The sequence below is a fragment of the Pseudophryne corroboree genome, chromosome 10, assembly GCF_028390025.1.
Source record: "Pseudophryne corroboree isolate aPseCor3 chromosome 10, aPseCor3.hap2, whole genome shotgun sequence".
NCBI lineage: Eukaryota > Metazoa > Chordata > Amphibia > Anura > Myobatrachidae > Pseudophryne > Pseudophryne corroboree.
Window position 1 is genome coordinate 250,839,125 of NC_086453.1, and position 12,311 is coordinate 250,851,435.

General features: G+C 43.0%; 1 protein-coding gene across 3 annotated transcripts in view; it reads right to left on the reverse strand.

Annotated features, from left to right (window-relative positions):
- Positions 1–403: 403 nt before the first annotated feature.
- The window catches only part of USP28 (ubiquitin specific peptidase 28), a 230,216-nt gene continuing 218,308 nt past the window's right edge, over positions 404–12,311 (reverse strand). For 2 of the 3 annotated variants that reach the window (XM_063943188.1, XM_063943190.1), the window contains 5 exons: positions 11,235–11,313; positions 9,946–10,025; positions 8,042–8,165; positions 5,521–5,716; positions 404–1,888 (listed from right to left, as the gene is read on the reverse strand). In XM_063943188.1, coding sequence (XP_063799258.1) covers positions 1,713–1,888; positions 5,521–5,716; positions 8,042–8,165; positions 9,946–10,025; positions 11,235–11,313 — 655 coding nt within the window. In that variant the 3' untranslated portion in view covers positions 404–1,712. The remainder of the gene's footprint in view (positions 1,889–5,520; positions 5,717–8,041; positions 8,166–9,945; positions 10,026–11,234; positions 11,314–12,311) is intronic. The other variant, XM_063943189.1, reaches the window with a different exon arrangement.

Sequence of the window (12,311 nt, forward strand, 5' to 3'; positions counted from 1 at the left end):
AAATAGACTGAAAATTGCCTAAAATTCAAATCCGACTGTTAGTAAATATACCCGAGTGAGCTTGGGCCAGCATCCTTGTGCTCCCACTTCATCACCTTGTTGCGTCCATGCACAGTATTCAAACCAATTGAAGCAGACCGCTAATCTGCTAGTAGACATATGGGGGCTATGCGGAGTTGGACTAGGTGCAAGCGAATGATGCTCCTCAAAACAACAATGTATAAAGAACTATATATAAACAGAAAAAAACATTAAAAACTAATATAAATCCCACCATAAAGGGTGAGCGAGGGTAATTTTAGTTAACTGTGATTAAATGCCAAGACAATGATAATAGAATATGTAGATGTGATCTATGTAAATGTACCAACCTCACCAGCTCCAAGGGAAACACACACTAAGATAAAAACATAAATATTTTATTGCACATAAAAAACACAATTAACAAAAAGAATGCACTTATTGTTAATCATATCAATGTCACACAACTCCAGAGAAAGTGTCACCCGTATTTGGTGCAATAGAGGGAGAGTTCTGTAAGGCTCACACGTGTGCATTTTAGGCGGCTGTCAATGGGTTTTGGCACAGCTGGTGTCAACATTGGCAAAAACACATGTGCATTTTCCAAGGCACAGCAATACCGTTTTACATATTTCATGGAGAATGAACTCACATCTCTAAAAACAGAAATGGAAGTATTTACAAAAGAGTAAGAGAAAGCAATTAAGAGGATATAAAGAAAAAAGTCCCAGTTTTATTTTCTGCTCCTGGTAATGGGTGAACATTGTTTATGCCAGTGTAAAATTTCCCTTATATTCTCTTGTTCTCTCAGTTCCCAAAATAAGCAAGCCAAGAATCCTTACTTGCCAAATCCCAATGGTGTTTGGCTTTTACACTAGACGTTTCCCCCACCCGCTCTTTCCTGCTGGAATGGAATCGTGCAGCTGCTTATGTGATTGTTGAGAAAAACCCACACCCACAGGCTAAAAATTCTCTATTACCCAGTCACTTTCTGTCAGTTGCTTGGCAAGAGATATGGATGCTGGAGTTATTTAAAGCAGAGCCATCTAAAAAGGTGAACTTGCTCGTTTACTCTTCCTTATTTGCGGAAGGAAATGCTCCTTGCCGTTACCCTCCTGCGAAGATATGTTTTGGGCATATTAAATTAAAGGTGCTTAATGTCTATGTAACAAATTCAGTACAATGTTTCGAATGCACATCACATTCTTTTGTGGTGGACACATTGTAATTGCAGACAGAGAATGATACATTTCATAAAGCCATAAAATAAAATATAAAAAAAAAACCGGTGAAAATTAGTATAATGTACCACTAATTTATATATATATATATATATATATATATATATATATATATATAATTTTTTATTTATTTATTTAAAATTAAATTTATCGCTTGCAAAACAGAAGAAATTAAACTATTACACCTAACTCCAGTGTGTTACTAAGCAAGTTTATTTCTATGCAGATAGTATTTTAGTGTTGCCAAGACGGTTGCGATGAGTTTCTCCTCCATAGTCCAGCGCCCACTTCACAACTGTTCCTAAGGCATCAGTGGCTTCTTCCAATTTGTTTTTATGGCTTTAAAAATAAAAATCTGCTGCGTGTGTGACACACAGAGAGGGCAGTGTGACCTTGTATGGCAGTCTGTAGTGATTTCATTTGTTGACCTTGAGGACAGTGTTGCGACTATTATGTCACCTTCACAGTGGAAGCACTATGTATGGACTCCATGATGGCTGTAAAGCGATTGCACAGGTCATATGGGGAGTGAGGCCGGATCTTTGGGGGCTCCTTCAATACAATGACATCGCTGGAACAGTCCAGAAGCCGTGGAAGAAACTGTCCGAGTTTAAGCTGTAGATTGTCTGTGACACAGAAGAAAAAAAAAATGATTAGAAGGAATTATACTTTATGCAATTTTAGGATGTCTTCGGTTTTTAAAGTACTGTACATATAGTTTTGCATAGAGGATGCTGTCATTGAATCCGTTTGTAAAATAAAGTGTTGCAGAGGAATTTTCTTTTGGACATGAGTTGCACTATTCACTCACGTGGCTGAGCTTCGGCTACAGAACATATTAGCATTTAATTAGCTATAATACAAAGCACCTATTGTTTGTAGCACAGGGAAAGTGACAGTTTAAAGGAACTGATGAGATAAATAGGAAAAAAACAAAAAACAGATGCAGCTCCAACAGTTAGATGGTATACACTTAGGGAGTAATTCCATTATTGCCATTCCGGAACCTCACGTCATGCAGTTTTACTCACCCACGGAAAATTGTAGGTGCTTGGCAATACCGTAATGTACATTTATGCACCTAGCCAAATGCGGCGCATTAACCACAGTTGGGTTGGCCTCTAAAACTGGATATACACTATAAGACAAATCGAGCGATATATCGCCCCGACACGGATCACAGCGATATAACAGACATATCATATATAGTGTGTACCCCCAAGTCTTCGTTCATTGAATCGTCCCATTGGATGTGCTGCATGTCCACTGGGGCATTTCCACGGCCAATGCAGTGCTGTTACATGCAGCGTGTAATGATACTTTGCGTCGTACGACAGATGCGCTGTACGTTGCACGGTCGCAAGGTGTGTACCCATTTTAAGATTGCAAAACTGTTTGAAAGCTGCTTTATAGAGGTTAATTTAAACAATTATAATAATGACTCTAGTGTCTCTTAATTCATAACATTTTTGCTGGATGTCATCAAGAATATGTCTCGAACTTGAAGTCATTTTCCTGCTACATCATAATGCATTACTATTTAAAGATTAGAAGTACATGTATTCCATTATTTAGCAATAAACATGCTGATTTACCTGTATGCATTGTGTAGGGGTGCTGTGAATGTGCCTGGCATAGTCCAACAATAAAATAATACATATGAATTCTTCACTGTCTAATAAGTACTGCTCAGTGCTAATTTGTATCCTACCCAGCGTGCCTGAGACTCTTATGTCTGGAATTCATTGCCGGCAGAGACAGATTTCTGACAGCCCATTAATCTCGCTTCGCACGGGCTTGGAGGGACAATGTGTATTCTAATGTGCCATAAACTGAAATCGTTATGCTTTAATCTTCCTTAGGAAGAGAGGAGTGGGGGCCGCCAGTCAATAAATATGCAGGGATGTTAAAAGTGACACGGGTTATTACTGCGTCAACTGCTCGTGCAGCTTAAAAAGGGGTGATGGCGGAGGGAAACGAAGCTGCGTGAAAGTCAAACAAGCAAAGGTCAAACTTTTGTCTCCACCAGCCTTGTTATTCTCTATGCTGCTTTAATCACAACTTAGAAAAGTGGAGGGAAACTATAGCAGATATGAAACCCTCTATTGCCTTAGAATTTCTGGGATGTGAATGTGTTAAAATACTCCAATCACCTTATGAATGAACTATATCTGATCTACAGGTACCACCGCTGTTTCCATGACCTGATGGACAAAAATAGAAAAGGCGCTGGGGAAGATGTGCTAGAAATACGTTAATCAAGGTTAGGGTGTGTGGATGAAGTGATCCACATAGCTATACTGTAGGTTACTCTAATACAGTGACGCACAGATGTATGCATGCATCTACAATACTTTCATATTGAGCGCCGTGTGTGACAGATCAGAAGAATCACATAGGTGCAATAAGTGGCTTCTATTGGATGTCAGCGGGGATGACTTGTTGCCACCGCCGCATCATTCATGGGGATGTGGTCAAGATCCCGATACCGGAATCCCGACCGGCACAATCCCGACATATTCTCCCTCCGTGGGTGTCCACAACACCCATAGAGGGAGAATAAATTAGTGTGCCGAGCGAAGCGAGGCACCGAGCCCACAGAGTGGCGAGCACAGCGAGCCCGCAAGGTGCTGCGTTCCGCTCGCCACCCCTGTCGGGATTCCGACCGCTGGGATCCCGTCCAGCGGGATTTCGTACTGATCCCCATTCATGTATTAGGTCAAAGGTATATATGAATCCTACAGTGATGCCTCTTCTGGACTCGTCCATCCTATAGCACACTGGTCGCTTACATAAGGGTGCTTGCTCATAGCCCTGAATCACCAAGAGGTGACTTATGTGGAAGTTGCAAGAAGATCTCCATTAGATTAGATACTTCACAGGCAAGTGGCTAGGAAGGAGAGGAGGGATTTGGCAGTTTGGGGGAGAGGATTATCTGTTCAACATATATTGCAGCAACTGTAGGTGCCTGCCATCCATGTGCTGCATAGCCACCCCTCATCAGCAGTCATACAATGCACAGAGATACCTCCATTTCCAGGCATATATTGGAAAGAGATACCCCAACTGCACATTATATGGCTGAGAAAGTGGGTAATTCCACTGAAGAATCTTTACCGCAATTCAATAAAAAAAAAGAAGAAAACTTCAAAGCACATATACACATTATAGTGAAATATCATGAGCTAAACCTATTTCTTTTAAATTATTTATATATACACCAAGCTACAGGTTATAGTCTGATCAATTATCTGCTCATCTTCCTCCATCAGAATTACCTGTACAACTAAATGACATGCAGATTTGTAGATTACAAGAAAATGGGCACCACTAGATTACAGTGACGACACTTGCATGAATAGTAACGGAACGCTTTCCTCTTTCCTCTGGATAATTGACCTTCTGACATTTTGCTGCTAATGGAACATAATACTGAGCTCCAGTGACACATTTAACCAGCAGAAAAGAAAAGGTCCATACCTCGTGGAAATGTGCCTAAAAGGACCCCCTGATCACAGTACAGAGAGGGGGAGGGTTGTGGTCTTGGCAACGGGAATCCCCCTACAGGTGTGGGTCTGGGGTTAGATTTTTGCAAAAAATGGTTGCCAGTGATTTCTTCTCTCTGTAACAATGACCCGTCAAAAGGAATTTTCTGTACAATGTAGGGGCTGCAATTGTGGAGCTGATCTTTTCAATATAGGGCTGGTAATGGTAGGCATGTCCCCTAGACATAGAGGATAATAATCCCTAGCCCAGCAATAAAATAATCCAGTAAATAATGTGTACAGAGGGTATATATTCTTTTGTGTAGTCACTTGTTAGGTGTGATGTGATGTGATATGTTATGATCCAGGGTATGCAATCGATTAGCAGAATTAAAGAGCAACAGAACACATTTAAACTTGCATCAAGGAGTCATACCGGCTAACAGAATATTGGGGCAGATGTATTAAGCCTGGAGAAGAGATAAGAAATGATAAAGCAGCGATAAGTGCAAGGTGACTGATAACGTACCAGTAACGTACCAGTCAGCTCCCGTCATCTTTCAAATCCTTAATGATTGGCTGGTCCGATATCACCTTGCGTTTACACTTCATCTCTTCTCTAGGTTAATACATCTGCCCCAATGTTTCATAGAAAACTGGTTACATGGTTTCCATACTTCATAAAAAAAAAGTGTTCAATGCCAAATTTCAGCAAGTTACACCATGCCCCATTATGCACACTTGAGGTGAAAGCCAGCAATGAACAAACTAACCATCAATATCTTGTCCAAGGTATGAGCACCAGCGCCCCCGCATTTCCTCAATAGCAGCCATGTCTTCCTCTGAGATCTTGTTGTTGAAGATCAGATGCATGCAAGGGATGATCAGATCGTTCATTATGCTGATTCCTTCCGATACCTGCTCCTCATCCTGACTCTCAAACATGCAGGCAGCCAAATTATTTAAATCCTTTTAATTTGGGAGAAAACAAAGGATTGATTAGTGTCAAAAAGTATAACCAGCGTCTGACTGGGCTTCTACAGGAAAAACTTCACAACCATCCTTACCATTGGTTCTATCTCCTCTGCAAAGCACAAATCAGTTGTGTACAAGGGGGCTAATTCAGACCCGATTGCTGCTGTGCGTGTTCACACAGCGGATGAAGTGTTCTGAACTGCGCATGTGCCGCAGTACGCATGTGCATGCAAAAGATGCTACCGGCAACTCAGCCCAGTGATCGCTTCGCTGGGTGGACGGGGGCGGGCCAGCGGCATTTGGCTGCCGTTTTGGGGGCGCGGTCCAAACAACGCAGGCGTGCCCAGACCGTGTGTGTGTGGGTGGTTGGGGGGGGTGGGGGTGGGGGGTTGAGATTGTGATCTACCACCAACTAGCCTGCGCAGTGGATGAAGATTAAGCTAATTTGCCTTCCAAGCACTCTGCTATTTTGTCTGCAAGGTTAAATATTGCACTACAATGCCTAAATATATAAAGAGTTAATGGGGCATATGTCTTAGATGCAATGTGTGAAATGAAGAAGCCCATCTACCATAGAGAAAAAGTAGCTGTTCCTTTGTTTAAAATGCTCTTGCCCTAAAAAAGGGTATTCAATGCTATGACAAAACTTTCAGTATTGTGCTGGGTCTTAATAAACACACCGTGGCCTAAAATGGAAAACATCTGCTGTGGTCAACTAACATTAAAACTACTGTATTAAACTACACACAGAATCCCTGGGCAGCATGGATCCCGTGTCTCACAACACAGTCTTGGGTACGATTCCCACCAAGGACCTAACTGTGTAGAGTTAGTATGTTCTCTCCATGTTTGCGTAGGTTTCCTCCATGTACTCCTGATGTGAATGGCCAAATATTCTCTGTAAGCGCAGCAAAAAGAGGATTTTGGTACTTACCGATAAATCCATTTCTCCGAATCCTCTAGGGGACACTGGAGTCCTATACAGTGTCCCCTAGTGGATGAAAGAGAAATGTGTGTGCACTATATAAATAACTGGTAATAAACACACACACCATATTATATATATGACATTATACATTTAATATGAACTAACTCTATATACACAAACACACAACCTCATCACATTAAAACCACCTGCTTAATATTGTGTAGGTCCCTCATGCCAAAACAGCTTTGACCCTTTGAGGCATGGACTCCACAAGACCTCTGTAGGTGTCCTGTAGAATCTGGCACCAAGATGTTAGCACAGATCCTTTAAGTTCTGTTAGTTGTGAGGTGGGGCCTCAATGGCTCGGACTGGTTTTTTTCAGCACATCCCACAGATGCTTGACTGGACTGATATGTGGAGAATTTGGAAGCCAAGTCAACACCATGAACTCTGTCATGTTCGTCAGATATTTCCTAAACAATTTTTGAGGCATGGCAGGATGCATTATACTGCTGAAAGACGCCACTGCCATCAGGGAATACCGTTCAGTAAGTGAGTGTATTTATTCTGCAACAATGTTTAGGTGGGTGTGTACAGTATGGTCAAATTAACATCTTCATGAATGCCATGTTCCAAGTTTCTCCAGCAGAACATTGCCCGGAGCATCAGACTGCTGCCAACAGCATGCCTTCTGCCCATAGTGCATACTGGTGACATTTCTTCACCAGATAAATGACGTGGAACCCAGCCCACATGATTTAAAAGAAAATGTGATTCATTAGACGTTCTTCCATTTTTCCATGGTTCAGTTCTGATGCTCACGCAGCCCCAGATGTGGCAAGCTGCGATTACATTGTGTGTTTTGAACCCTTTCTATCACAGCCAGCATTAACATTTTTGTGCTACAGTAGCTCTTCCATGGGATCAGACCAGATGGGCTAGCCTTCACCCTTTCACTCGCATCAATGGGATTTCAATGACCATGATCCGGTCCACTGGTTGTCCTTCCTTGGACCACTTTTGGTAGGTACTAATCAATGTATACCTGGAACAACCCTCAAGACCTGTCGTTTTGGAGATACTCTGACCCAGTAGTCTAGCCATAACAATTTGGCCCTTGGCAAAGTTGCTCATATCCTTACGCTTGCCCATAATTCCTGCTTCAAACACATCAACCTCAGCAACTGACTGTTCACTTGTTGCCTAATACAGTATATCCTAACACTAGACGTGTGCCATTGTAATGAAATAATCAATGTTATTCAATTCACCTGGTTTAAATATTATGGCTGATGGGTATATAATACGTACATAGCCTTGTGGCTCAATATATAGGAAAATAACAGAACAGTAAGTATAGGACAACATGATGCTTTGTAATGAATACATACCAAAAGACATTTTCTTCGATACAGCTCTATCAGTCTCTCCTCCACTCCCCGATATACCCCTCTACTCAGAAGGGCACTGTTACTTTGATAAGCATATACCAGGTATGTCAGGGATTCCTGATATCTGATAAGAGTAGAAAGTCACTATTACTACAGCTTCAGGTCAGACTAATTTGTATTTTCATTAAAAGAGTGAATACTCCTAGAAAACAACCAGATATTGAGATTGTGGGCCTAATTCAGATCTGATCATAGATGTGCTAAATGTAGCACATCTACGACCAGTTTCACAGACATGTGGGGGGACTCCCAGCTAATCCACCCCGCATGTCAAACCCTACCCCCCTTGCACAGCGGCGATGCTTTTGTACCAGACAAGTAGCTCTCTGCCAGCGCTGCACCTGCGCACTGGCAGACCGCTACTCACCGTGTCCCATGTCGCTGCGGCTGCATCACGCAGCCGTAGCCCGCCCCCCCCCCCCCAACGGTCCGGACATGCCTCCGTTGTCCGGATCGCGCTCCGCCAACAGCGTTCTAGCGCGTTGGCACGCCCGCTCCTCTGACTGTCAATCACTGGGCTCCCGGGGTGTGCACGTGCAATGCGGACGCTGCGTGTGCGCATTCCACAAAGTAATTCAGACTGCGATTGCGGCCTCTGCAGCAATGCAGTCTGAATTACCCCCTGTGTTTGTTACTACATAAAAACAATTGGAGTGGTTTAAAAGTGTGTCAGGTAATGGTGAATAAGTGAAATGTGGTGACAGAAATACTGTATATCTGTTGCATTGGGATCTTTAAAGGCCTTTGAAGTCCCAAATGCTCCCCTATACACTATTCATACTTACAGTAATTTGCACAATATCCCACCAGCCTCACTGGTGAACGATTCATTCCCCAAATTTCCTCTTCATGTGTCAGAAGATACAGAGAGCATAGCGACAGCTAACTCACATTCATGTAGAACATGGAACTGATATAATTTATATTTGACACAAAAATGTAAAGGGTTAGAAGAAGGATGGGGGGGTGCGATACGTCGTGCCTATTAAAAAACTTAATGGACTTAAGGGTAGATTGTAAAGTACATGACAATACATTGGCGGAGTGTATGGTGAGCAGGACTACCAATCACACAAGCCACAATTTATGGCACTGCCAAGTGTGATGAGCTGATTTATTGCACTACAACCTGACTTATATCCTGCTCTGTGTAGTAAACTGATCTGCAGCTGCTCACACCTGATTCACAGGCTCCTGGTGAATGTGCTTCTACCCAATTTCCTATAACAGCTTCACCCATCCCAAGTCTCACAGAGAACATTTCTGTTCAGTTATTGGTGGATATTCAATTACCAGCAGTACCTTACCACGGGTAATGATATTGCCCGTCTCTATCCTATTAGTCACGATAAGCCGCTTATCTGGGCTTGTGTCACCTGCATTGGGGCATCCTCCTCTAGTGACTGCTTCTGTGTTTCGGCTCCCCACGTCACATGATCCCCCGCCCAGCATCTTCTCCCGGGACTCCTGTGCTCTGGCTCCCCGTCAAATGACCCTCGCCTGGCCGGGGCGCCTGGGGCTGGGGAAAAGGGGCGGCTGTCGATCACTGGCTGAGTGACGGTTTCTGGGCGCCCTTTCTCCAGTCCCCGGGTGCTGCAGCGGTCGCAAGACACTGACAGGAGGGATCGCCATGTCTTACCTGGGATTTTGTTTTAACTGCCTCAGGCAGGCGAAACAAAATCCCTGATAAGCGCCAGTTTTTCGGGGGTGCAGCACCAAAAAACACACAGGTTTCACTGAAAGTCAGTAAATAATTTCTACTATAATGCAAAAGCTTACAGATAGGATCTATTTGTACATTTATTCTCTAAAAATCAAAACAAGTCACAAAAGGAGCCACTTACATTCCATTTTGGTATAGCTCCAACCCAGTTAGAAGGTAAACGGACACCTTACGAAACTGACTGTAATCTTCATGCCACTGCTGTAAAAAGGAAGGGGGAGAAACAAACAAAAAACTTCCTTACTACACACACTGACCAGAGGTTCCCAAACTCTGTCCTCAAGTCACTCCAACAGTACAGGTTTTAAGTTTATCCATGTATGAGCACATGTAATTTAATTAGTACAGTACCTTAGTCAATCTGATTTAACAGTCTGTGCTCAACCATGAATATTGTTAAAACCTGGACTGTTAGGGTGCCTTGAGAACAGAGTTTGGGGAACACTACTATACATGACCATTCACTAAGCAGCTTAGTGATTTTCAATGTGGTACGAACATGGGATACTGTACCGTTATAACTAGTCAAATTTGTGCCCTGCAACAGCCACCCTGGTCAACTGTAAGTGCTGTCATTGGGAAATGGAAACATCTACGAGTTGTAATAGCCATGAAGTGGTAGGCCACACAGTCTCAGAGTGCTGAAGTACATAGAGGATAAGACTCATCTGTCCTGGGGTGCAACACTCTCTGTAGAGCTCCAAACTGCCTCTGGAAGCAACATCAGCACAATAACTGTTTTTTGGGGCATCGTGGACTAGGTTATCATTGAGCAGTCGCACATAAGCCTCAGATTACCATGCATAATGGCAAACATGGGCTGCATTCCCATGTTTCACTATCTGACAGTCGAATTTGGTTTTGGTGGATGCCAAAAGAACACTTTTTGCCAGAACGCGTACTGCCGAGTCCCCGAGAAAGAAAACCTAATGCTACTTCATACAATGACAGGTAGAGAATTGCACCCTTCAACTCTGCGGCAGCAGCCTGAGAAAGGACCTTTCCTGTATCACCATGGCAATGACTCTGTGCACAAAGCACGGGCAATCATATATAGGTTTGCAAAGTTTGGTGTTGGGGAACTTGCCTGCACAGAACCCTGACTTCAAAACCATTGAATGTCTTTGGGATTCAATGGAACACTATCTGCAGACCAGACCTTACTGTTAAGCATCAGTGCCAAATCGCAATAATGCACTTCTGGCTAGTCGATACAAATCTGGCTATATTCTAAAATCTAGTGGAAAGCCTTGGCAGAAGAGGAGAGGCTGTTATAGTAGCAATACACACACATACTGTAGAATTACATGTAAGTAAATACTCCAATAAGCATTTTCAGTCAGAGTACCATACGATGCGAAATATTAAAAATGCAGTATTTATATATTTTAAATACATTAGAAATGTAACCTGATATTCTTTCATGTCCATATCATTTGGCCCAATCTCTTTCAGTTTAGCTCGAGCCACCTTCATAATGCTTATTGATCTGTAAAAGTAAAATATGAAAATAAATACAATTTCTACATGGGGATGCTGCATGCTTGAAGCAACACAGTCCTTGTACTGTATGGTCTGTAATGAAAACTCCAGCTCCAATAATATTTTATACAAACCTCCCATACTGTTCCTGCAGTGTCAGTGGGTGCTATTGCTATGGGAACAGGCAACAAGCTATACAAAACTTTTTAAAACACATACACTCTGTATAGTTAATCTTATATCTGTTTGTACGCATGAGACAAATCAACAAAAAGCAAAAAACAAAACCCACCACACATAGAAAATGATTCTCACATAAGGTTCTAATTCCATACTGGTTCAATCGGCTGCTTAGTGACTTTGGGATAATACTACAATGTTAAATAATGTGAGCTTGGGGAACTGCCGTGTGGCACAATGGGAGCTGGGGGCAATGAGTATGGCACAATACTGCAGTGTGACACAATGTGAGCTGGGGGCACCGCCGTGTTGCACAATGTGAGCTGGAGGCACCGCAGTGTGGCACAATGTGAGTTGGGGGCACCGCAGTGTGGCACAATGTGAGCTGGGGGCACCGCAGTGTGGCACAATGTGAGCTGGGGGCACCGCAGTGTGGCACAATGTGAGCTGGGGGCACCGTAGTGTGGCACAAAGTGAGCTGGGGGCACCGCAGTGTGGCACAAAGTGAGCTGGGGGCACCGCAGTGTGGCACAATGTGAGCTGGGGGCACCGCAGTGTGGCACAATGTGAGCTGGGGGCACCACTATGGGAAATAGTAGTGAACAACCACTGCAGAGAGTGGTGTGTCCAGAAGAATTTGGACATGGGCCTCTTCAAAATGTTGCTATGGAGCTCACAAAATTATAATTATGGCCCTGGTTTTGTACATATAGGGTTTGACAGAAAACAGAGCATGACATGAGCTCTTACAGATTATACAGTAGCATTATCTAGATAAGATCATAACATCACTGACATTCACAAACACAGCACTGCCTACCAATC